General features: G+C 46.9%; 1 protein-coding gene across 7 annotated transcripts in view; it reads left to right on the top strand.

Annotated features, from left to right (window-relative positions):
* The window catches only part of smarce1 (SWI/SNF related BAF chromatin remodeling complex subunit E1), an 81,934-nt gene that overhangs the window by 40,967 nt on the left and 13,294 nt on the right, over positions 1-27,673 (top strand). For all 7 annotated transcript variants that reach the window (XM_085966084.1, XM_085966081.1, XM_085966085.1 and 4 more), the window contains 5 exons: positions 1,494-1,574; positions 2,388-2,519; positions 6,481-6,652; positions 14,822-14,994; positions 20,959-21,060. In XM_085966084.1, the coding sequence (XP_085822210.1) occupies positions 1,494-1,574; positions 2,388-2,519; positions 6,481-6,652; positions 14,822-14,994; positions 20,959-21,060 (660 nt within the window). The remainder of the gene's footprint in view (positions 1-1,493; positions 1,575-2,387; positions 2,520-6,480; positions 6,653-14,821; positions 14,995-20,958; positions 21,061-27,673) is intronic.

Here is a 27,673-nt window from a genome sequence, read left to right as displayed (position 1 = left end):
TCAAGCCTGGGACGACAGCAGGAGAGTAGGAAGGTCGAGGAGCGCTGAAGGGTAGGGATTTGGGGGGGTGGGGGCAGAGTACCTGAGAGGGGAGAAATGAAAGGAGGCATGACGACAGGAGAAAGGGCCTAGGAGGGGTAAAAAGAAAAGGGGAAATAGAAGTGATGGGCTCTGGTCCAGAGCGGCAGTTAAAACACGCGCGAGAATTGACAGGAATTCAGGAGAAACTTCTTTACCCAAAGAGTGGTAAGAATGTGGAACGCGCTACCACAAGTAGTAGTTGAGGCAAATAGCATTTAAGGGGAAGCTAGATAAGCAAAAGAATAGAAGGATTTCCTGATGAGGTTAGCTGAAGAGGGGTGGGAGGAGGCTCGTGTGGAGCATAAGCACTGGGATAGACCAGTTGTGCCGAATGTTGCAATATAGAGACCATGTACACGTGCACACCCACATCTCCGCCACAAACAGATTCTCATTAAATTATTCGGGTCTTAAAATACGGACATCCTAGAGTAAATTTGTTTTGTTCAGCATCAGAGGTCTCGGTTCTGCTGCGTTGCTGCACCTCTGCTTAAAATATCACGGTTTGAGTATTTTCAGGAGCCCTGGGGAGGCCCTGATTGGCAGAAAGTACAGGCAGTTCCAGTCTCTCACCTGAGTGCATGAACACATTTAGGTCTGAGCTGTGGCAAGGTCTGCTATATAACTTGATGCCATCAGAATTGCTGGTTAGGTAACAGCACGTCGCAGTGCTTGTTCCACTTTGAGCTTAGTTTTCTGGAACGAGGTGAATTAGCTGCACTCTTGATTGGCATAAGATGCAGAATGGTGCTTGCAATCCATAACTGCATAGGAACAGGAGGAGGCCATTCAGCCCCTCGAGCCTGTTCCGCCATATCATGGCTGATCTGTATCCTAACTCCATCCACCCGCTTTGGCTCCATATCAATTAATACCCATGGCTAGCAAAAATCTTATTAGATTTAAAGTGATCGGAGTTTGACTGCAGAGCCAGTCACTTCCCAAACCTTTATTTCCAATGATCTTAATGTTGGAGTGTTTGTCAAGTGCCTTGCTCGCATGTGATTTTATTACTTGTGACGGAAGGGATACACAGCTTTTCTGTCTCCCCTCTCTTCACAAACAAAGAATCGGTTTGCTGAGGCTCCTTTAACACTCCAGGCAGTGGTAGGAAGTACTTATTTGAGCAGCACAGTTTTCCCCAGCAGTCTTTTACACTGATTCAACATTCTCAATGCCACCTTCCCTAAAAAGGACCTCAGTTTTCAATCCTTGATTTGTCTTATCCATAGTGTTCACAATTTGGCCTTTAAGCGATATATTTCAAAACAAACCCAGGACAATCGCACCTGGGTGCAGATAGCATCCCTGTTCTCGTCAATCTTTACATTTTATTTCATACTAACTGTTGGCAGTTTGACGAGTGTTTTGTTTTCCTCCTTGATAACGTGCCATGTTTCTGTTCCCCGCAGACGTCCTCGGGCATCACTATTCCAAAGCCCCCGAAGCCTCCAGACAAGCCCCTGATGCCCTACATGCGCTACAGCAGAAAGGTACAGTATCTGCAGGATTGTATCACTGCGTGTGTTGCAGCATTCGTTCACCTGGCTGAGACCTGCCTGTTTACACAAGCGGACTGAGGAAGGGTGCTCGCTGTTGTACTGTTAGACTTTCTACCAAGGAGTGGGATTCCTTTACAGTCTACCCCCCTCGAGTATCCATTATTATAAACATCTGAAGTCTTGCATTAGTTGGAGGCTGTAACAATCCTGAAGGGAAATCTTTTTATAAAACATTTGGACTTCAGTAGATTCTGGTCTGTAACTCACTTCCAGCTGAATTAAAAGCGCGTCTTCCCAAAGGTGCAACTTAAAAAATAAAAAAAAAGGACATCTTTAATAAAGATTGTGATCTGTTTTAACAAGTGTCCCCTTTTTCCTCTTTCTGTTCTTGTGCTAGTAATTAACTTTGGATGAGTTACTGAGTCCGACAGTGTGATCGGCTGAATTTACCCTACTGGCATTCACCCGTTTAACCTGCTGCCATTCTGCAATCATTTCTCAATCCATTTGCGTCCGTGTGTGACTTCAGCTCCCTCGCATTCTCGGACAAACTCCTCCCAACCAGCTTCCACCGATGATGTCGCCAAGAGCTGTAGCTTAAATAAATTTTAATTAAAAAGTATATATATATATTTTTTAAATCTATGATTTGTTAGGGGTACTAATCACAGGACTCTCTAATGCCTAACTGTAGTAAGTACATTCGGGTGTTGATCCTCCGATACCCACAGACTGTCCGGTTGACCGTGTGATAATTCTGTTACTGTATTAGCTCTGTAAATAAGTCTCCTTATTATGTTTTAGGTATGGGACCAGGTTAAGGCCTCCAATCCTGATCTGAAGCTGTGGGAAATAGGGAAAATCATTGGTGGAATGTGGCGGGATCTCACAGATGAGGAAAAGCAGGAGTATCTGAATGACTATGAAGCAGAAAAGGTAAAACAGCAGGAACAGGATTCCTTTCATTAAATGAGTTTCAGTGACCATAAAGTGCATCCGGTTGTTAGTGTCAAACATCTAGATATGTTTTCCGATTCCATTTTTTTTGGGTGGGGGTGGAATTTTTGTCCTTGTTGACTTGAGGAATGTCAAGACTGGGAAATGGAACATTTTCTCACCTCAGCACTACAGGTCAGGTACAGCACGGGTTAGATACAGAGTAAAGCTCCCTCTACACTGTCCCGTCAAACACTCCCAGAGCAGGTACAGCACAGGTTAGATACAGAGTAAAGCTCCCTCTACACTGTCCCATCAAACACTCCCACGGCAGGTACAGCACGGGTTAGATACAGAGAAAAGCTCCCTCCACACTGTCCCATCAAACTCCCAGGGCAGGTACAGCACGGGGTTAGATACAGTGTAAAGCTCCCTCTACACTGTCCCATCAAACACTCCCAGGGCAGGTACAGCACGGGTTAGATACAGAGTAAAGCTCCCTCTACACTGTCCCATCAAACACGCCCAGGGCAGGTACAGCACGGGTTAGATACAGAGTAAACCTCCCTCTACACTGTCCCATCAAACTCCCACGGCAGGTACAGCATGGGTTAGGTACAGAGTAAAGCTCCCTCTGAACTCGAGAGGTGAGGTGAGAGTGACTGCCCTTGACATCAAGGCAGCATTTGATCGAGTGTGGCATCAAGGAGCCCTAGCAAAACTGAAGTCAATGGGAATCAAGGGGAAAACTCTCCATTGGTTGGAATCATACCTAGCACAAAGGAAGTTGGCTGTGGTTGTTGGAGGTCATTCATCTCAATCACATGACATCACTGCAGGAGTTCCCCAGGGCAGTGTCCTAGGCCCAACCATCTTCAGCTGTTTCATCAATGACCTTCCCTCCATCATAAGGTCAGAAGTGGGGATGTTCGCTGATGATTGCACACTGTTCAGCACCATTCGAGACTCGTCAGATACTGACGCAGTCCGTGTCCATATGCAGCAAGACCTGGACAACATTCAGACTTGGGCTGACAAGTGGCAAGTAACATTTGCACCACACAAGTGCCAGGCAATGACCATCTCCAACAAGCGAGACTCTAACCATCTGCCTTTGACATTCAATGGCATTACCATCGCTGAATCCCCCACTATCAACATCCTGGGGGTTACCATTGATCAGAAACTAAACTGGACCAGCCATATAAATACTGTGGCTACAAGAGCAGGCCAGAGGCTGGGAATTCTGCGGCGAGTGTCTCACCTCCTGACTCCCCAAAGCCTTTCCACCATCTACAAGGCACAAGTCAGGAGTGTGATGGAATACTCTCCACTTGCCTGGATGAGTGCAGCTCCAACAACACTCGAGAAGCTCGACACCATTCAGGATAAAGCAGCCCGCTTGATTGGCACTCCATCCACCACCTTCAACATTCACTCCCTCCACCACCGGCGCATTGTGGCTGCAGTGTGTACCATCTACAAGATGCACTGCAGCAACTCGCCAAAGCTCCTTCAACAGCACCTTCCAAACCCGCGACCTCTACCACTTAGAAGGACAAGGGCAGCAGACGCATGGGAACATCACCACCTACAAGTTCCCCTCCAAGCCACACACCATCCTGACTTGGACCTGTTTCGCCGATCCTTCACTGTCGCTGGGCCAAAATCCTGGAACTCCCTAACAGCATTGTGGGTGTACCTACACCATATGGACTGCAGCGGTTCAAGAAGGCGGCTCACCACCATCTTCTCAAGGGCAATTAGGGATGGGCACTAAATGCAGGCCTAGCCAGCCAGCGACACCCACATCCCATCAATGAATAAAAAAACCCCAAAAAAAACCCACTCTCCTATCAAACACTCCCAGGGCAGGTACAGCACTGGTTAGATACAGAGTAAAGCTCCCTCTACACTGTCCCCATCAAACACTCCCAGGGCAGGTACAGCACGGGTTAGATACAGAGTAAAGCTCCCTCTACACTGTCCCCATCAAACACTCCCAGGGCAGGTACAGCACGGGTTAGATACAGAGTAAAGCTCCCTCTACACTGTCCCATCAAACACTCCCAGGGCAGGTACAGCACGGGTTAGATACAGAGTAAAGCTCCCTCTACACTGTCCCATCAAACACTCCCAGGGCAGGTACAGCACGGGTTAGATACAGAGTAAAGCTCCCTCTACACTGTCCCCATCAAACACTCCCAGGGCAGGTACAGCACGGGTTAGATACAGAGTAAATCTGCCCTAAACTCTGAGCTTTAATTCACCTCTCTTTCTCTTTCCCACAACAGAACTTTTGCTGCACCAGTTGGCATTTCAGTTTCTCAGCCACCCTTTGAGTGAGATTGCCAACTTTTGCTCAGTCATGGGCAGCTTTGTTCTGTGGATCTGTCTCCTTTGGGAACAGAATGAAGACTTTCAGCATATCACTCTGGGCTGGATTTGAACACTCACTCTCACAGTGAAGGACCTGTGGACTTGTTTTTTTTAAGCGACTATTCCAGGCACTCCCTGTGCCAAAGCTTTGTAGAAGTGCAATGTGTGTTCATAGAATCATAGAAAGTTACAGCACGGAAGGAGGCCATTTCGGCCCATCGTGTCCGCGCCGGCCAACAAAGAGCTATCTAGCTTAATCCCACTTCCCAGCTCTTGGTCTGTAGCCCTGCAGGTTACAGCATCCCAAGTGCACATCCAAGTACTTTTTAAATGTGGTTAGGGTTCCTGCCTCTACCCCCCTTTCAGGCAGTGAGTTCCAGACCCCCACAACCCTCTGGGTGAAGAAATTTCCCCTCAAATCCCCTCTAAACCTCCCACCAATTACTTTAAATCTGTGCCCCCTGGTTTTTGACCCCTCTGCTAAGGGGTCTCCTGTTGACCCCTGTTCTAATCACATGGTTTGGATGTTGTATTTCTCTCTGTCCTCTCTCTCTTTCCCCCCCCCCCCCCCCCCCCAATTTCTGTAGAAACAATGCTATCCACTTTTACGACAAGAGGTTCAGAGATTGGTGTCACAGTTTTGGACAGAGGGGAAAGAAATTTTGTTATGATACTGTTTTTCTTCAAACTTTACCCTTACAGAAAATTAATGTGATCCATCAGACTTGAAATTTCCTCTCTTGCCCTTGAGCAGGAGATTTTCTACGGCAGAATGTAGTAAAGCATGAGTTTCATATTATCTCTGGTTTATGCTGTGTATTATTCCTTTGTGCATGTTTTATTTTTGCTGTAGGACCAGCTCATTTTGCCAGTTTGAAGCCAAGGGGCTGGACTGAGTCAAAAGCACAATCACTTTGCTAGTTCTAATTGAACTGGTTTAATGTAGGCTAACGAAACTCGAAGCTTTAAACTTTTCCACTGCTTGGCAACATTTCACGGACATAGATACCGAGAATTACGTGGAAAGCACTTTGCAAACCATTTCAAGCTTTCTTTGATCTGAATGGTAAAGAGGTGTGCTCTTTTGCACCTTCCGATATCGCCCCAACGCACGTCTCCATGTGTGATCGAGCAGTTTGTTTTCAGTGGTGTTTTTCAGCCTTTGGGTAGGAAGACTATTTTGCAAGAGGCCTTTATTCTGTGTAACTGGTGCTGAAAGTTTTCATTGATGAAAGTGGGGCCGTGGGTATCGTGCTGAAACAGCAAGTCTGAGTGATGTCTTACAGCCCAAGGTTTTCACGCCTACGATTCCCCACACTATGAATTACCGATCTCTGTCATGTGAAGGCTATCCTGGAACCTTATCGGAAGAGAGGGATAGTTGGGCGAGTCGCTGAGAGCCACTGCTGTGCCCCTCCATGGGATGGTCATGATGCTGGTGAGATCTGCTCACAAGCTGTCGCCTCGTCTCGACTGGGAGATTGGTACATGACCTTCGAGAAGGAAAACCTGCTTTAAGAGGAATTGGTTACTGCATTTGGGTGATCCCACTTAATGTTTTTGTATTTGCTTCTATTTTCAGGTCGAATACAATGAAGCCATGAAGGCGTATCACAACTCTCCTGCGTATCTCGCCTACATCAATGCAAAAAGCCGGGCTGAGGCAGCACTGGAGGAAGAGAGTCGCCAACGGCAATCACGGATGGAGAAAGGAGAGCCTTACATGAGCATCCAGCCAGCCGAGGACCCTGATGGTAAGCACGGGCCTATACACAGCTCAGCACTGCCACAGCCTGTATGCGTAGATAGTATTTAATCCTGCCCTCGTAGACTTTCACTAACCACGTCATCTGTCTTGGTCATGACTATGAAAAGCAGCAAAAATAATTTGTGAAAACCAGCTGACAGCCTTAACGGTGAACATGGATGCATAATGATTGGCAGCCTGCCACCGTCCTTGAGCGTTTATGGTACCCATAGAAAGGGAATGTAAATATACGTGATGATAGCTTTATTATAAGGCAAATCTGTGACAATTTCTGCAGATTTGTGTGCTTGTCCTGTGGTTTTCTCAATCAGTAGTGTGAGTCTCCTTTCGTTGCTCCTGTTTTTGCCGTGTGATTTTGTCTCTTGTTGCCTCATTTTCGCTGACTGTGTCTCCCTGCATTGCCTCTATGCTGCATGTTTCTGTCTCCTATTGGAGACGGGTTGGATTCTCTGATGAGTGGCTCACCTCCTGGCCCCTCAAAGCCTGTCTGCCACCTAAAACCTCAAGTCAGGAGTGTGATGGAATATTGACCATTTGCCTGGATGAGTGTAACCGCAACAACACTAAGGAAGTTCGACGCCATCCAGGTTAGAGCAATAGGAAGATCCCAAAATTGATCCCTGGCCGGTGGAGGTTTGACTGATCTCACCTGGAGCAGCAGCTTGACTACTCCAGTTGCTGTTGGTGCCCTTGGGCTGGGTTCCTGCTCCTGATCATTATGAAGCCACTTTAGTTGGAAAAGTGCAAGCAGACTGGAATGTAATTAGCTGTGATTCCTTGTGCAAATAACCACTTGAGCAAAGTACCACAGCACTGCAGGTGCTTCAGCATGTCGATGCTTTCAGGAGAGAGAAATAGCTGGGGAAGTGGTGAAACTATCACTGAGGTTACTGATAAAAATCAGTGTGTGTTTCAAGTGTTTCCAGTAACCGTTGAAATAGTCAAGTTTAGAGGTAACCAAGGCATGGATGAGGGTTTCAGCAGCAGATGAGCTGAGGCAGGGGCAGAGTCGGGTGATGTTATGGAGGTGGAAGTAGGCGGTCTTAGTGATGGCGATATGTGGTTGGGAGCTCAGCTCAGGGTCAAATATGACACCAAGGTTGCGAACAGTGTGGTTCAGCCTCAGACAGTTGCCAGGGGGAGGGATGGAGTCGGTGGCTGGGGAACAGAGTTTGTGGAGGGGACCGAAGACAATGGCTTCAGTTTTCCCAATATTTAGTTGGAGGAAATCTCTGCTCATCCAAGACTGGATGTCGGACAAGCAGCCTGACTATTCAGAGACCGTGGAGGGATCGAGAGAAGTGATGGTGAGGTAGAGCTGGGTGTCGTCAGCATACATGTGGAAACTGACTCTGTTTTTGGATGATGTCACCGAGGGGTAGCATGTAGATGAGAAATAGGAGGGGGCCAAGTATAGATCCTTGGGGGACACGACTAAAAGGTGTGTGGGGGTGACTTCAGTTATCACCAATCAGTAATTTTGTCAAATAAGAACTGTGCCTGTTTGTTTAAGGCATTCCTGATGAGCACAATGGTGGCGGAGGCAGAGTTCGGGCTCTTGCTGTGTAAGGAATAGACTTGTATCTTATTACTCTGCGCTGCCCTTCCTTGAGGGACTTTTATATAACGTGTATGTTATATACACACAAAGCAAAGGTTCGCAACCAGAGGGTTTTCGTAGTTTATTTCACTAACTTTCTCTAGCAGATGTCATGTGGCAGTTTATTCTCTGTGATCCTCAGGCCCACTCCTGTCCAAGGTTCAGGGGACTCGTACCCCTTCCCTGTTTGCACTGGTACATTAGGATTGTTTGCTTTAGTTTTTTCAGTTTTGTTGATGTCAGTGGAATTTACCAAGTTTTCATGGTACACTGTCAGTTGCTAATTATTTTTCACAAAGAAGTATTCTCGATTAACTATCCCGCCCTGTCCCGGGGCCTATTCCTTTTTATCTAAAACCCCAATCATCTAGTTTCACTTGATGAAATCAAACTGTGTGAAATTAGTGATCCAGTTTCCTCTATCAAGAACCTAAATCTTGGCACAAGCCCCAGTTTAATAGGCGCTATTGGATAGTAACAAATGCTGTCCTTGAGCTCCACAGTAAAACTTTTAGTGAGTGAGCGAACCATAGATAGTGGGGCCGATTTTAAACCACCGTACCTGACGACAAAGGAACGTGCGGTGGAGTGGTTAAAGTAGAGGCAGCATCCTGCACTCTAGTTTGGCACCACGCTCTCACCGGTCCTAATTTTAAATCCCAGGTTTTGAGAGGCCTCATTAAAATGCAAAAATCAGCATCTGGTGACATAATTGAGACCCTGAATCGATTTTATTGTGCAATTACGTGTCTACCCCTCCTCCAAAGTGCTGGCCTCGCCAGGATGACCAAGGAGCAACAGGCCCGGAAGAGGGCTGAGGGGCTAGGGCAATTTAATTTTGTTTACAGGTTCCTTGTGGGACAGGAGCAGCAAGAATGCTCCTCTGGGCCCCACAAGAAAACTATCTCTTGCCCCTGGTTTACCTTCTTCCCCCCCCCCCCCCCCCCCCCCACCATGATCGTGATCACGTCTGGCAACCCCCCCCCCCAGTTGTGCATGCAGGAAACCGGCACTTCCATTGGGCCTACGGGTGAGTACCCCATGCGTACTCACCCGTGGAGACCCGAATTTCTGGGCCACTAGTATATTTGGCCCAACCAGTCCATGTCGGTGTTTATCTTCCATGTGAGCAAGTAGCTCTAGTCACATTTACCCACCCTGTTCCCCTTTTCCTTCATCCACCTATCCAATCTAAGCTCGAATGTTGACCTAGTTTCTACCTCGGCTCTGTGTGAAGAAGTTGCTCCTGCCCTCTGTTCTAAACCTCTTGCATTTAATCTTGTATCAATGACCCCATAAGCACTGGAAACCGTCTGCTTCTGTCTAAACTTGTCCAATTCTTCGGTATTTTTAAACTCTTCTATCATATTGTCCCATAATCCACATCGTTCCAATGAAAAATGCCCTAATTTTTCGAGTCTTTCTTCATATCACAGAATCACAGAAACCTCACAGTACAGATAGAGGCCATTTCAGCCCATCGAGCCTGCACCGACACATATCCCACCCTATCCCCGTAACCCCACATATTTAATCCCCCTAACACTAAGGGTCAATTTTTATCATAGCCAATCAACCTAACCCCGCACATCTTTGGACTGTGGGAGGAAACCGGAGCACCCGGAGAAAACCCACGCAAACACGGGGAGAATGTGCAAACTCCACACAGACAGTCACCTGAGGCCGGATTCGAACCCGGGTCTCTGGCGCTGTGAGGCAACAGTGCTAGCCACTATGCCACATATCTCCATCTTATCATAAGAACATAAGAAATAGGAGCAGGAGTAGGCCAATCAGCCCCTCGAGCCTGCTCCGCCATTCAATAAGATCATGGCTGATCTGATCCTAACCGCCAATCTACTATCACTGAACCATCTCCTGAATCTAACAGAATTAGACACACGAAATAGGAGCAGGATCAGGCTACACGGCCCCTGGGCCCGCTCCGCTACCCACAGGGCCATGACCGATCCTAACCTAGACTCATGTCCAAATTCCTGCCCGCTCCCCATAACCCTTTATTCCCTTTATGCCACGGCGGCATAGTGGTTAGCACTGTTGCCTCACAGTGCCAGTGGACCCGGGTTCAAATCCGGCCTCGGGTGACTGTGTGGAGTTTGCACATTCTCCCCGTGTTTGCGTGGGTTTCCTCCGGGTGCTCCGGTTTCCTCCCACAGTCCAAAGATGTGCGGGTTAGGTTGATTGGCCATGATAAAATTTGACCCTTAGTGTTAGGGGGATTAAATACGTGGGGTTACGGGGATAGGGCTTGGGTGGGATGGCTGTCGGTGTAGGGACCGGGTGCTAGGGTTTGGATGATCAGCCATGATCTCGTTGAATGGCGGAGCAGGCTCGAAGGGCCGAATGGCCTACTCCTGCTCCTATCTTCTATGTTTCTATGTTTACTTCTAGGAAACTGTCTATTTCTGTTTTAAATTTATGTAATGATGTAGCTTCTACTGCTTTTTGGAGCAGCATATTCCATGGACCTACCACCCTCTGAGTGAAGTAGTTCCTCCTCATCTCAGTTTTGAAAGAGCAGCCCTTTATTCTAAGACTATGCCCCCTAGTTCTAGTTTCACCCATCATCGGGAACATCCTCCCCGCATCCACCCGATCCAACCCCTTCACAATCTTATATGTTTCAATAAGATCGCCTCTCATTCTTCTGAACTCCAATGAGTAGAGTCCCAATCTACTCAACCTCTCCTCATGTCCATCCCCTCATCCCCGGGATTAACCGAGTGAACCTTCTTTGTACTGACTCGAGAGCAAGTATGTCTTTTCTTAAGTATGGACACCAAAACTGTATGCAGTATTCCAGGTGCGGTCTCACCAATACCTTGTACAACTGAAGCAATACCTCCCTATTTTTATATTCTATCCCCCTAGCAATGAAAGGCAACATTCCATTGGCCTTCTTAATCACTTGCTGCACCTGCATACTAACCTTTTGAGTTTCGTGCACCAGGACCCCCAGATCCCTTTGTACTTCAGTACTTTCCAGTTTCTTGCCATTAAGATAATAACTTGCTCTACGATTTTTCCTGCCGAAGTGCATAACCTCTCACTTTCCAGTATTGTATTCCATCTGCCAAATCTCTGCCCACTTACTTAGCCTGTCTATGTCCCCTTGCAGGTTTTTTATGTCCTCCTCACTCACTACTTTCTCTCCCATCTTAGTATCATCTGCAAACTTTGATATGTTACACTTGGTCCCCTCCTCCAAATCGTTAATATAGATTGTAAAGAGTTGGGGACCCAGCACTGACCCCTGTGGAACACCACTAGTTACTGATTGCCAGTCCGAGAATGAACCATTTATCCCAACTCTCTGCCTTCTGTTAGATAGCCAATCCTCTATCCATGCCAGAATATTACCCCCAATCCCGTGATTTTTTTATCTTAAGCAATAATCTTTTGTGTGGCACCTTGTCAAATGCCTTTTGGAAGTCTAAATACACTACGTCCACTGGTTCCCCTTTATCCACCCTATATGTTACTTCCTCAAAGAACTCCAGCAAATTTGTCAAACATGACTTCCCCTTCATAAAACCATGCTGACTTTGTCCTATTCAATTATGATTATCCAAATGTCCTGTTACTGTCTCCTTAATAATGGACTCCAAAATTTTACCTACCACAGATGTTAGGCTAACCGGTCTATAGTTTCCAGCCTTCTGTCTACTGCCCTTTTTAAATAAGGGTGTTACATTAGCAGTTTTCCAGTCTGCCGGGACCTTTGCTGAGTCCAGGGAGTTTTGGAAAATTATTACCAATGCATCCACAATCCCTACCGCCACTTCCCTCAAGACCCTAGGATGTAAGCCATCCGGTCCAGGTGATTTATCCGCCTTGAGTCCCATTATTTTACTGAGTACCACTTCCTTAGTGATTTTGATCGTGCTTAGCTCCTCCCCACACCCCCCCCCCCCCCCCCCCCTTTAGCCCCCTGTTTGTCCAGTGTTGGGATATTCTTAGTGTCTTGTACTGTAAAGACTGATACAAAATATTCATTCAGTGTTTTTGCCATCTCCATATTTCCCACCATTAATTTCCTGGTCTCATCCTCTAAGGGACCAACATTTACTTTAGCCACCCTTTTTCTTTTTATATAACTATAAAAACTCTTACTATCTGTTTTTATATTTTTTGCTAATTTACTTTCATAATCTATCTTCCCTTTCTTAATCAATCTTTTTGTTATTTTTTGCTGTCTTTTAAAGTTTTCCCAATCCTCTATCCTCCCACTAGATTTGGCTACCTTATATGCCCTTGTTTTTAGTCGAATACTATCCTTAATTTCTTTACTTAGCCACGGATGGCTGTCTTTTCTTTTACACCCTTTTCTTCTCAGTGGAATATATATTTTTTGGAAGTTGTAAAATAACTCCTTAAATGTACACCACTGATCATGTATCGTCTTACCCTTTAATCTATTTTCCCAATCCACTCTACTCAATTCCGCTCTCATACCTTCATAGTCTCCTTTATTCAAGCTTAGCACGCTTGTTTGAGATCCAACCTTCTTACCCTCTAATTGAATATGGAATTCAACCATGTTATGGTCACTCATTCCAAGGGGATCCTTTACTAGGACATTTTTAATTAATCCTGTCTTGTTACACAGGACCAGATCTAAGGTTGCTTGCCCCCTGGTTGGTTCAGTTACATACTGCTCAAGAAACCCATCCCTAATACACTCAATGAACTCATCCTCAAGGCAGCCCTGCCCAATTTGATTTGTCCAATTAATATGATAGTTAAAATCCCCCATAATTATAGATGTTCCCTTATTACAAGCCTCAACTATTTCCTGATTGATACTCTGTCCAACAGAGTTGCCACTGTTCGGAGGCCTATAGACTACGCCCACTAGTGCTTTTTTCCCCTTATTATTCCTTACCTCCACCCATTACCTCATACCAAAACAGCATCTTCGTGAATCTGCGTTGAACTTTCTCTCTAGTCCTCAATATCCTTCCTATGTGGAGCTAAATACGGGACAAAGTATTCCAGCAGGCCTTGTTCAAGTTTAATATAGGCTCATCGTTCTCTCTTGGTTTTTAGATTCTATACCTCTTGAGATAAAATCCAGAATTCCATTCGTTTCCTTTTTACGGCCTTATCGACCTTTGATGTCCTGTGAACCTGTATGCCTAAATCCCCCCCGCTCTTCCACAGCACCGAGCCTACTTCCATTCACGGTATAATTACGGCCAGTGTTTCCCCTAAGGTGTGCGGCCGCGCATCAACCGGGAGATCCCATGCAGGCCGCTCACAAGCTGTGTCTGCGCAGTAAATTTAAAGGGGACCGTGCACGGGTGGGGGGAATTAGAGGGAACATCGATTACGGCTTTTTTTTACTGAAATGCATCATCTCGCACTTATGAAATTGAATTCCATTTGCCACTATGTAGCCCATTCCACTATCTTATTAATATACATTAGCAGCTTCCTTTGGTCTTTGAAAGAATTAACTATACCTACTATTTTATCATCTGCAAGTTTCGACACCTCGCCTCTAGCCCTGTATCCAATCATTGATACACAGTGAACAGAAGTGGCCCCAGCCCTGAACCCTGTGGGACACCAGGACCCACTGCCAACCACTCTGAGAAACTGCTTTAACCCGTGCACTTTTTTTTTGCCTTTTAACCAATTTTAATCCAGTTTGATATGTTCCACTAATTTCACATCCCTTAATCTTCTCTAATAATCTCGCGTGACCTTTCCTAAAGTCAAACCACTGCATTCCCCATCTACATTTGTTTGTTACCTCATAGAATTCTTTTGAGGAGGTTTGTCAAGCACAATCAGTTTTGCAATCCATGTTGGTTACTCTTAAATATTTTCTCTTTATCTAGATACATGGTAATTTCATCTTTGACTAAATTACATTTTCCCAGCATAGATGTTAAATTAACTCCTGCAATTAGTTCTGCTCTGTCTACCTTTTCAACAGTGGATACTACATTGGCCACTGTGCAGTCCTCTGGCCCATATCCACATTCTATAGAACCCAGAAATATAGACCCCGATATTTACTGGAGGGAGGGGGGTTGAGTGTCTGCGGCTGGGAATGTGGAGGTCCTGCCGAATTTAACGGCAGGACATCATTAGAATTTCCTGTCTGGTAGTCAGCCAGATTGAAAGGCTGGTTGAAGAGTGACACAGGGAGAACATGGAGCAGCTCAGCACCACCTTTCCTGGGTCGGAATGGCATGGCTGGAGGATAAAGACAAGGGAGTTACTTCATTGCACCTAACCATTTGCTATTACTGCAGAAGAATAAAATCAGGCTCGGCATTATATTTTGAACTGATGTGTGAAACTGCGATGGCCTTGGGCTGACTGTATGCTTGGTGGCTTCTGTTTACTACAGCAGAATGGTTGAAGGTTTTAAATGTACAGGACAGATACCGAACATGACTGTTCTTGCCGATATTAATCTCAACTTCAGCTCTCGGGAGGCGAGAAACTTCCCACAAGTTACTGGTCTGGTTTCTTTTGCGCCTGCTTTCTCCTGACTTTCTTCTTTCCCAACCCTCACAGATTATGATGATGGCTTTTCAATGAAGCATATCTCTGCGGCACGTTTCCAGAGAAACCATCGTTTGATTAGTGAGATTCTGAGCGAGAGTGTTGTCCCGGATGTCCGTTCTGTGGTGACGACAGCACGAATGCAAGTTCTGAAACGGCAGGTGCAGTCACTGATGGTTCACCAGGTGCGTACTGAATGCTGCAACTTGGGGCTCATTTTGTCCTCTGCAATTGGAGTTGTTAAAAAAAAAAGTTAACGAATGTATTAATATCTTGCATCACCATGCATTTCTTGTCAACTTTTCCCATTATAAATTCTTATCCATATTTATAATGGAAACTTTCTTGCACTCTACAATAAATCTCTTGCAATTAATCTTATATCTATGACCCCTCACTCTAGACTTCAACTAATGGAAGCAGTCTGTTTCTATCTACCCTGTCCCACCCTGGAATGTGTGGAAATCCATTCCTTGCATGCCTGGGACAATTTTGATAAAGAAAGAAAGACTTGCACATACATAGTGCCTTTCACGACCTCAGGACATCCCAAAGTACTTTTTGGAAATGTAGTCACTGTTGGAGGAAATGCGACAACCAATTTGCGCACAGCTAGTCTGTCAAACAGCAATGTGATAATGACCAGGTCATTTTTTTTTGTGATGTTGATTGAAGGATAAATATTGACCACGACACTGGGGAGAACTCCCCTGCTCTTCTTCCAAATAGTGCCATGGGATCTTTTACATCTACCTGAGAGAGCAGACGGGGCCTCAGTTTGACAGCACCTCCGCCAGTACAGCACTCCCTCAGTACTGCATTGGAATGTCAGCCTGGATTTTTGTGCGCTAATCTCTGGGGTGGGACTTGAACCCTCGACCTTCTGACTCAAAGTGCTAACAACTAAGCCACACCTGACAGGGTTCAGCAGTCAATTTTTTCAAATTATGCTGGGCATAGCAAAATCCACGATGGTGGTTAAACTGCTCCCCTCTGTGCGAAACACAGCACACTTAAAATCATGCGTCCAGGCCCGTCTTCAAACATCCTCCTCATCTGGTGCAACAAACGAGCAAATACCACACGGAACTGGCCATTCAGCCCATTGTTTACCCACCTTGCGAGCAAACATTTCTAATCACTTTTTAAAATTCATTCATGGGATGTGGGTGTCGTTGGCAAGGCCAGCATTTATTGCCCATCCCTAATTGCCCTTGCCGCCGCCTTGAATCGCTGCAGTCCGTGTGGTGAAGGTACTCCCACCGTGCTGTTAGGGAGGGAGTTCCAGGATTTTGACCTAGCGACGATGAAGGAACGGCTGATATATTTCCAAGTCAGGCTGGTGTGTGACTTGGAGGGGAACTTGGAGGTGGTGGTGTTCCCATGCGTCTGCTGCCCTTGTCCTTCTAGCTGGTAGAGTTCGCGGGTTTAGGAGGTGTTGTCGAAGAAGCCTTGGTGAGTTGCTGCAATGCATCTTGTAGATGGTACACACTGCAGCCACGGTACGCCGGTGGTGGAGGGAGTGAATGTTTAAGGTGGTGGATGGGGTGCCAATCAAGCCGGCTGCTTTGTCCTGGATGGTGTCGAGCTTCTTGAGTGTTGTTGGAGCTGCACTCATCCAGGCAAGTGGAGAGTATTCCACCACACTCCTTATTTATGCCTTGTAGATGGTGGAAAGGCTTTGGGGAGTCAGGAGGTGAGACACTCGCTGCAGAATACCCAGCCTCTGACCTGCTCTTGCAGCCACAGTATTTATGTGGCTGGTCCAGTTCAGTCTCTGGTCAACGGTGACCACCCCCCCCCCCCCAAAGGATGTTGATGGTGGGGGATTTGATGAGGGTAATGTCATTGAATGTCAAGGGGTGGTGGTTTGACTTTCTCTTGTTGGAGATGGTCATTGCCTGGTGCATGTGTGGCGCAAATATTACTTGCCACTTATCAGCTCAAGCCTGAATGTTGTCCACATCTTGATACATACGGGCACGGATAGCTTCATTATCTGAGGAGTTGCGAATGGAGCTGAACACCGTGCAATCATCAGCAAACATCCCCACTTCTGACCTTATGATGGAGGGAAGGTCATTGATGAAGCAGTTGTATATGGTTGGGCCTAGGACACTGCCCTGAAGAACTCCTGCAGTGATGTCCTGGGGCTGAGATGATTGGCCTCCAAAGCCACAACCATCTTCCTTTGTGTTAGGTATGACTCCAGCCAGTGGAGAGTTTTCCTCCTGATTCCCATTGACTTCAGTTTTACTAGGGCTCCTTGATGCCACACTCGGTCAAATGCTGCCGTAATGTCAAGGGCAGTCACTCTCGCCTCGCCTCTGGAATTCAGCTCTTTGTCCATGTTTGGACAAAGGCTGTAATTGGGTCTGGAGCTGAGTGTTCCTCGCGGAACCCAAACTGAGCATCGGTAAATAAGTGCCGCTTGTTAACACTGTCGATGACACCTTCACTTTGCTGATGATTGAGAGTAGACTGACAGGGTGGTAATTGGCTGGATTGATTTGTTCTTTTTGTAGACAGGACTTACCTGGGCAATTTTCCACTTTGTCAGGTAGATGCCAGTGTTCTAACTGTACTGGAACAGCTTGGCAAGAGGCACGTCTAGTTCTGGAGCACCAGTCTTCAGCCTTGTCTTTTGCACGCTCATGCTGGGCACCGCCATCATTGAGGATGTGTTTGTTCTTGGAGCCTCCTCCTCCCGTTAGTTGTTTAATTGTCCACCAGCATTCACGATTGGATGTGGCAGGACTGCAGAGCTTTGATCTGACTGTTGGTGTTTTAATGCTTAATTCTGTCTATAGCATGCTGCTTCCGTCGTTTAGCATGCATGTGTTGTAGCGCCACTAGGTTGGCACCTCATTTTTAGGTACACCTGGTGCTGCTCCTGGCATGCTCTTGTACACTCCTCATTGAACCAGGATTGGTCCCCTGGCTCGATGATAATCATAGTGTGAGGGATATGTGACTAGTGGGGTACCGCACGGAGCGGTGCTTGGGTCCCAGCTATTCACAATCTATAGCAATGATTTGGATGAGGGGACTAAATTTCCAAATTTGCTGATGATACAAAGCTAGGTGACTGTCAGTTGTGAAGAGGATGTGAAGAGGCTTCAAGGGGATCTCGACAGGCTCAGTAAGTGGGCGAGAACATGGCAGATGGAATATAATGTGGATAAATGTGAAGTTATCCACTTTGGTAGAAAAAACAAAGGCAGAGTATTTCCTAAATGGTGAAAGATTGGGGATTGCAGATGCTCAAAGGGACCTGGGTGTCCTTGTACGAGTCACTGAAAGTGAATGTGCAGGTGCAGCAAGCCATTAGGAAGGTGAATGGCTGGCCTTCATTACAAGAGGATTTGAGTACAGGAGTAAAGAAGTCTTACTCCAATTATATAGGGCCCTGGTGAGACCACACCTGGAGTACTGTGTACAATTTTGGTCTCCTTACCTAAGGAAGGATATACTTGCCATAGAGGGAGTGCAACGAAGGTTCACGAGATTGATTCCTGGGATGGCGGGACTGTCGTATGAGAAGAGATTGAGTAAACTAGGCCTGTATTCCCTTGAATTCAGAAGAATGAGAGGGGATCTCATTGAAGCATACAAAATTATTACAGGGCTTGATAGGATGGATGCTGGGAGAATGTTTCCCTTAGCTGGGGAGTCTAGAACCAGGGGCCACAGCCTCAGGATAAAGGGTTGGCCATTCAGGACTGAGATGAGAAATTTCTTCACAGAGGGTGGTGAATCTTTGGAATTCTCTACCCCAGAGGGCTGTGGAGGCTCAGTCATTGGGTATATTCAAAACAGAAGTCGATAGGTTTCTGACTAGTAAGGGCATCAAGGGATATGGCGATAGGGCTGGTGAATGATGCAGAAGATCAGCCATGATCTCATTGAATGGCGGAGCAGGCTCGCAGGGTCGACCGAATGCCTACTCCTCCTATTTCTTATGTTCTTATGCCGGGCCATGAGGTTACAGATTGTGGCAGAATACAATTCTGCTGCTGGCCTACATGTGCTTCTTTCAAGTGCTGTTCAACATGGAGGAGTACTGATTCATGAGCTGAGGGAGAGTGGTAGGTAAAGGTTTCCTTACACATTTGACCTGATGCCAGAGTCAATGTTGAGGACTCCCAGGGCCACTCCCTCCCGACTGTATACCACTGTGTTGCCACCTCTGCTGGGTATGTCCTGGGACGTCTGGGACATTGGCTGAAATGCATGATTCTGTGAGTATGACTGTCGGGCTGTTTGACTGGTCTGAGACAGCTCTCCGAGTTTTGGCACAAGTCACCAGATGTCAGTGAGGAGGACTTTGCCGGGTCGATTGGGCTGGGTGTGCCTTTGTGTCCGAATCCGGTGTCGAGGTCGATGCCGGGTGGTTCTTCCTGTTTTATTATTATTACAGTTTTTTGTAGCGGTTTTGATACAACTTACTGGGCCATTTCAGAGAGTAGTTAAGAGTCAACCACATTGCTGTGGGTCACACATAGGTCATATTGGGTAAAGATCAAAAGGGTTTTTATGACAATACTAGCTTTTTATTCCAGATTTATTTAAATCATTAGTCTAAGCCTCTGGATTGCTAGTCCAGTAACATAACCACTGTGCTACCGTACCCCATGGCTCTGAGGTTAATGGAGTACTCCTGCCGTCATCCGAACTTAGACCTATTAACTGTGCACAACCTGGGTTATTCATGGCTGTGTGGTACACTTATTGATTCATTTATATCCAGTGAGGTGTGTGACCAGCCCAGGGTCCCTCTTCCTCCTGTATTTTCTTCGATCACAACTGTGTGACTGAGATTGGTGATTTAGCAGGTATGTGGTTGTGAGCAAAAGCCAGAGCCTTAGTTCTATTCATTCTTAACCCTTCCCTGCTGAATAAACAGCAGGTCCCTACAGACCCTAACGATTGTAGTGATTTGTTTAAGTTTATTTAACCTCCTAGTCGATGATTAATGATATACAGCAATAGTTAACTGAAATGTTTGTTTTCTTTTGAGTTTTTTTTAAACAATGCAAAACAAATAAAGAAAAATTCAGCTGATGAAGAAGTTTGGAGATGATTACATTAATGACCTGGATCAGGGAGTCGGATGCAGCATTTCCAAATTTGCAGACGACACTAAACTAGGAGGGGGGGTGGGCTCAGAGGAAGAGACCAGGAAGCTCCAGAGCGATTTGGACAGACTGGGCGATTGGGCGGATAAATGGCAGATGCACTATAATGTGGACAAGTGCGAAGTTATCCACCTTGGGTGCAGGAACGGGAGGGCAAATTATTATTTAAATGGCAATAGATTGGGAGAGGGGGAAGTACAGAGAGACCTGGGTGTTCTTGTACACCAGTCACTGAAGGCGAGCATGCAGGTGCAACAGGCGGTCAAGAAGGCAAACGGTATGCTGGCCTTCATAGCAAAAGGGTTAGAATACAGGAACAGGGATACCTTGCTGCAGCTGTACAGGGCACTGGTGAGACCACACCTCGAGTACTGTGTACAGTTTTGGTCGCCTCATCTGAGGAAGGATGTTCTTGCCATGGAGGGGGTGCAGCGGCGATTCACCAGGCTGATACCAGGAATGGCGGGAATGACCTATGAGGAGAGACTATGTAGTTTAGGGATGTACACACTGGAGTTTAGAAGATTGAGAGGGGACCTCATAGAAGTGTATAAAATTCTGACAGGTCTAGACAGACTGGATGCAGAAGGAATGTTTCCCTTGGCGGGTGAGAACAGAACTAGAGGACATAATTTAAGGATAAGGGCTAAACCATTTAGGACAGAGATGAGGGGGAATTTCTTCACTCAGAGAGTGGTGAACCTGTGGAACTCATTGCCACAGAGGGCAGTGTACGCCAGCTCATTAAATATATTTAAGAGGGAATTAGATATATTTCTACGGGCAAAAGGGGTTAAGGGTTACGGAGAGAAGGCGGGGACGGGATACTGAATTAAAGGATCAGCCATGATCTCATCGAATGGCGGAGCAGGCACGAAGGGCCGAATGGCCTACTCCTGCTCCTATCTTCTATGTATCTATGTATCTATGTATCTATGATTCTTCATATCCCTAAATAATTGAACATTTAATTGGTCTCTAAATATAATTTTAAAATCCGTTTCCCTTTAGCGGAAATTGGAAGCCGAGCTCCTTCAGATTGAGGATCGCCACCAAGACAAGAAAAGGAAATTTCTGGAAACTACAGAGACGTTTAATAGTGAGCTAAAGCGGGTAAGAATATATTCTCTTTTAGGGGTGGGAGGTGATGCGTTGTAACTATCAAATAACTCAAATGTTCTCTCCATAAACCTTCGATTTTCTGATGGGTGTTAAGTTGACTCCAGTGCTTACCTGTCTGTTTTGAACTGGTTTAAATAATGGCAATTGAAAAATCCAGATGTAAGTATTCAAGGAAAGCCTTTAGTATTTTTATGTGTGGATCAGTTTACCTTGTGCAAGGCTCACATATCCTGAACTTTAGTGTTCTTTTCAGTTGCGTCCACAGAGGTGAACTTCTCACCTGAGCAGATTTATTGTTGCATGGACAGACTGTCTCTGCATAACCTGGGGAGTTCCTGGTCACAGCTCAGGGATTTTTCCTAACTTCCCAGTGACACGCTCTCATGAGCCATCTGTTTAATCTCATGCCGAGTGCATGTCACAGAGTGAGGTAGGAACAGAGCGCGAGTAAGGACTTCTAAAATGGGAGAGTAGAAATTAGGTGCAGAGAAGGAAGGAGGTGCTAAGTAGACTAGCTAATATTACACACAAATAATGTCAATTTTAAAGTGGAACAAAGCCTAACACTGTCAGCACAGGAAGGGACAGTGCGGTATCAACATTCAACATTTGCAAACAGAAACATAGAAGATAGGAGCAGGAGTAGGCCATTCGGCCCCTCGAGCCTGCTCTGCCATTCAATGAGATCATGGCTGATCATCCAAACCCTAGCACCCGGTCCCTACACCGACAGCCATCCCACCCAAGCCCTATCCCCGTAACCCCACGTATTTAATCCCCCCTAACACTAAGGGCCAATTTTTATCATGGCCAATCAACCTAACCCGCACATCTTTGGACTGTGGGAGGAAACCGGAGCACCCGGAGGAAACCCACGCAAACACGGGGAGAATGTGCACACTCCACACAGACTGTCACCTGAGGCCGGATTTGAACCAAAATAGGAGGTATGGTCAATTGTTTAAGACTGAAGGAAACGATAATGCGAAATTGATAAGATGGGGGCATGGATTAAAAAAAATGGCAAATGGAATTCAATCCAGACTTTGCTGGGAGTGTACTATAGGCCCCCAAACAGTCAGGGGGAGATAGAGGAACAGATATGTAGGCAAATCTCAGAGAAATGTGCAAATAATAGGGTAATAATAGTGGGGGATTTCAACTTCCCGAATATTAACTGGGATGGTCAGAGTGTTAAAGGCTTAGAGGGTGCAGAATTCTTAAAGTGCATCCAGGAGAGCTTTTTGAGCCAGCATGGAGAAAGTCCTACAAGAGAGGGGGCGGTACTGGACCTAATTCTAGGGAATGTGGCCGGGCAAGTGGTAGAAGTGTTAGTAGGTGAGCACTTTGGTGACAGTGACCATAATTCGGTGAGATTTAAGGTAGTCATGGAAAAGGACAGAGATGGACCGGAAATAAAGGTTCTAAATTGGGGGAAGGCCGATTTTAATATGATACGGCAGGATCTGGCCAAAGTGGACTGGGATCAGCTACTTGTAGGAAAATCCACATCGGAGCAATGGGAGTCTTTCAGAAAGGAAATTGAGAGTACAATGGCAACATGTTCCCGTAAAGGTCAGGGGTGGGACCAACAAGCCCAGGGAACCTTGGATGTCAAGGGATATACGAGAATGGATTAGGACAAAAAGGGGGGCTTTTGCCAGATACAAAGGACTAAAGAGTATAAAAAGTGCAGGGGGATACTTAAAAAAGAAATTAGGAGAGCGAGGAGGGGCCATGAAATAACACTGGCGAGCAAAATAAAGGAAAATCCTAAGGTGTTTTATAAGTATATTAAGGGCAAGAGGATAACTAGGGAAAGAGTAGGGCCCATTAGGGACCAAAGTGGCAATCTGTGTGTGGAGCCAGAAGATGTAGGTGGGGTTTTAAATGAATTTTTTGCATCTGTGTTCACTATGGAGAAGGACGATGTAGACATAGAAATCGGGCAGGGGGACTGTGATATACTTGAACATATTAGCATCGAGAGGGAGGAGGTACTAGCGGTTTTAGCAGGCTTAAAAGTGGATAAATCCCCAGGCCCGGACGAGATGTATCCCAGGCTGCTGTGTGAGGCAAAGGAGGAGATTGCAGGGGCTCTTGACACAAATTTTCAGAACCTCTCTGGCCACAGGGGAGGTGCCAGAGGACTGGAGAACAGCTAACGTAGTACCATTATTCAAGAAGGGTAGTAGGGATAAACCAGGGAATTACAGGCCAGTGAGCCTAACATCAGTGGTAGGGAAATTATTGGAAAAAATTTTGAGGGACAGAATTAGTCTCCACTTGGAGAGGCAAGGATTAATCGGGGATAGTCAGCATGGCTTTGTCAAGGGAAGATCATGTCTGACCAATTTGATTGAATTTTTCGAGGGGGTGACTAGGTGTGTGGATGAGGGTAGTGCAGTGGATGTGGTATACATGGATTTCGGTAAGGCTTTCGATACAAGTCCCACATAGGAGACTGGTCAAGAAGGTAAGAGGCCATGGGATCCAGGGTGCCTTGGCACATTGGATCCAAAACTGGCTTAGTGGCAGAAGGCAGAGGGTGATGGTCGAAGGTTGTTTTTGTGACTGGAAGCCTGTGTCCAGTGGGGTACCACAGGGATCGGTGCTGGGCCCTTGCTGTTTGTGGTCTACATTAATGATTTGGATGGGAATGTAAAAGGTATGATCAGTAAGTTCGCAGATGACACGAAAATTGGTGGGGTGGTAAATAGCTAGGAGGGTAGCCTCAGTCTGCAGGACGATATAGATGGGTTGGTCAGATGGGCGGAACAGTGGCAAATGGAATTTAACCCTGAAAAGTGTGAGGTGATGCATTTTGGAGGGACTAACAAGGCAAGGGGATACACAGTGAATGGTAGGACCCTAGGAAGGGCAGAGGATCAGAGGGACCTTGGTGTGCATGTACATAGATCCCTGAAGGCAGCAGAACAGGTGGATAAGGTGGTTGAAAAAGGCATATGGGATACTTGCCTTCATTAGCTGAGGCATAGAATATAAGAGCAGGGAGGTTATGATGGAGCTGTACAAAACGCTGGTTAGGCCACAGGTGGAATACTGTGTGCAGATCTGGTTGCCACACTATAGGAAGGATGTGATTGCTTTGGAGAGGGTGCAGAGGAGATTCACCAGGATGTTACCTGGGCTGGAGCGCTTCAGCTATGAAGAGAGACTGGACAGGCTGGGGTTGTTTTCCTTAGACCAGAGAAGGCTGAGGGGGGACCTGATTGAGGTGTACAAAATTATGAGGGGCATAGATAGGGTAGATAGAAAGGAACTTTTTCCCTTAGTAGAGGGGTCAATAACAAGGGGGCATAGATTCAAGGTAAGGGGCAGGAGGTTTAGAGGGGATTTGAGGAAACCTGTTTCACCCAGAGGGTGGTTGGAATCTGGAACTCACTGCCTGAAAGGGTGGTAGAGGCAGGAACCCTCACAACATTCAAGAAGCATTTAGATGAGCACTTGAAATGCTACGGACCAAATGCTGGAAAATGGGATTAGATTAGACAGGGCTTGATGGCTGGCGCGGACGCGATGGGCCGAAGGGCCTCCTTCTGTGCTGTCTAATTCAATGGGCTAAAAATTCGGTAGCGCCGCGTTTGGGGCGCCAAGCTCACCTGGGCGCCGGAAGTTGCGCTCCGGCCAGAGCCGCTTGCGCCCTCCCGATATTCAGTGGGAGCGCCCGAAGAGGGACTCGGGGCGCTGCTCGAGGCTCCCCGCGTCCCGCTTGAGGCGCTCAAACTGAATATCGTCGTGCTACGTGCCACATGCTGTGGCACGGCGTGCTGCTGTACTGCAGGCCTTCCTCCCCTTCTTAAGGGGGAGGGGCTGCACCAGCGCGATCACCGATCGCGAGTGCCAGCAAAAGAGCCCGACACCGAGGAGAAGTGCCGGGCTTTTGGGACACAGCCGGCACTGCCCGGGGGGTGGATCAGGAGGCCGGGGAGGGCGGCGCGAGGAGGTGCTGGCAGGCGGCCACCGGAAAAAATGGCCGCCCCGCACCTCCACCTTAATTTGTGCCACTACCGCCACAGGTAGGCCCTGTGAACCGGTCGCGATTTGCGACCGGCGTTAGAGGCGGGCGCGACCAAATATCGCGGGCGGGGCGCTGCGCACACCAATGACGTCATCGGTGGCGGCGCAGCGCTACAAGCTAACGCCGCCATTAGCGCCCCGCTAAATATCGCGGGAGGCGTGGCCAGTGGCGCTAAAGCCACTGAGTGCCCTCTTTGGGCGCTAACTGGTGGCGCAGCCCACTGAATTTCTAGGCCAATGACTCTAATATCAGTAAGTGTGAGATGATGTATTTTGGTTTATTTAAAAAACATTCAGTATTTATACTCTGGTTGTAGGCTCGGTCTATGGAAGAGCAGAGGGAATTTGGGTACAAATTCATAGGATTATAGAATGATACAGCAGAGAAGGAGGTACTGTGGTTACATTACTGGGCTGGTAACCCAGGGGCCTGGACTGATGATCCAGAGACATGAGCATTACTGGGCTGGTAACCCAGGGGCCTGGACTGATGATCCAGCGACATGAGCATTACTGGGCTGGTAACCCAGGGGCCTGGTCTGATGATCCAGAGACATGAGCATTACTGGGCTGGTAACCCAGGGGCCTGGACTGATGATCCAGAGACATGAGCATTACTGGGCTGGTAACCCAGGGGCCTGGACTGATGATCCAGAGACATGAGCATTACTGGGCTGGTAACCCAGGGGCCTGGTCTGATGATCCAGAGACATGAGCATTACTGGGCTGGTAACCCAGGGGCCTGGTCTACTGATCCAGAGACATGAGCATTACTGGGCTGGTAACCCAGGGGCCTGGTCTACTGATCCAGAGACATGAGCATTACTGGGCTGGTAACCCAGGGGCCTGGACTGATGATCCAGAGACATGAGCATTACTGGGCTGGTAACCCAGGGGCCTGGACTGATGATCCAGAGACATGAGCATTACTGGGCTGGTAACCCAGGGGCCTGGTCTACTGATCCAGAGACATGAGCATTACTGGGCTGGTAACCCAGGGGCCTGGACTGATGATCCAGAGACATGAGCATTACTGGGCTGGTAACCCAGGGGCCTGGTCTGATGATCCAGAGACATGAGCATTACTGGGCTGGTAACCCAGGGGCCTGGACTGATGATCCAGAGACATGAGCATTACTGGGCTGGTAACCCAGGGGCCTGGTCTACTGATCCAGAGACATGAGCATTACTGGGCTGGTAACCCAGGGGCCTGGACTGATGATCCAGAGACATGAGCATTACTGGGCTGGTAACCCAGGGGCCTGGTCTACTGATCCAGAGACATGAGTTCAAATCCCACCACGGCAGCTGGGAATTTAAATTCAGTTAATTAAATAACATCTGGAATTAAAAAGCTAGTATCAATAATGGTGACCCTGAAGCTGCCAAATTGTCCTAAAATGTCCTTTAGGGAGGAAATCTGCCGTCCTTGCCCGGTCTGGTGAGCCCAGACCCACAGCAATGTGGCTGACTCAAACTGCCCGCTGAACTGGCCCCGCAAGGCACTCAATTGTACCAAACCGCTACAAAAAAGACCTTCACCCCAATTACAGCAGCGGTTTAAGAAGGCGGTTCATCACCATCTTCTCGAGGACAATTGGGGACGGCCAATAAATGCTGACCTGGCCAGTGATGCCCGCGTCCCAGGAATAAATTTTAAAAATTTTGGCCTATCAATGGACATAGAACGTTAAAGGTAGCACCTTGGGTTGATGAGGCCATTTAAAAAAAAAAGCGAATGGATTTCTAAGTTTTATCACGAGGTATAGAATATTCAAGCCAAGAGGTACTGATAAGCCTATATTAAACCTGAACAAGACCTCGGTTTGAGTACTGGGTGCGATATTGAGCCCCACACTATCTATAGGAGGGAGTTTGAAGCTATAGAGAGCATATGCTAGGGTGCTGCCTGGTAAGATACAAATGCATAGAAAGGCTTTAAATTGGGGCTTTTTTGTTAGAACAATGCAGATTACAGGGTAACATAATAGAAGTTTGAGATTTGCGAGGATGTTGCCAGGACTGGAGAATTTTAGCTATGAGGAAAGATTGGATCGGCTGGGGTTGTTTTCTTTAGAACAGAGGAGTCTGAGGGGAGACTTGATTGAGGTGTATAAAATTATGAAGGGCCTGGATAGAGTGGACAGGAAGGACCTATTTCCCTTAGCAGAGAGGTCAATAACCAGGAGGCATAGATTTAATGTAATTGGTAGAAGGAATAGAGGGGAGTTGAGAACTATTTTCACCCAGAGGGTGGTGGGGGTCTGGAACTCACTGCCTGAAAGGGTGGTAGAGGCAGAAACCCTCATCACATTTAAAAAGTACTCGGATATGCGCCTGCCGTAACCCACAGGGCTACGGACCGAGAGCTGGGAAGTGGGATTAGGCTGGAGAGCTCTTTTTCGGCCTGCTCACACAATGGGCCGAATGGCTTCTTTCTGTGCTGTAAATGTCTATGATTCTATGAGGTGTTTCAAATTATGCAAGGATGGGACAGGGTAAATAGAAATCCAGTAGTTGAAAAGTCTAGCATGAGGGGCCATAGATACAAGATTAAATGGAA

This window comes from Somniosus microcephalus, chromosome 24, assembly GCF_052327205.1.
Source record: "Somniosus microcephalus isolate GS21.2 chromosome 24, FLI_Smic_1.0, whole genome shotgun sequence".
Classification (NCBI taxonomy): domain Eukaryota; kingdom Metazoa; phylum Chordata; class Chondrichthyes; order Squaliformes; family Somniosidae; genus Somniosus; species Somniosus microcephalus.
This window is presented reverse-complemented; position numbering and strand designations above follow the sequence as displayed.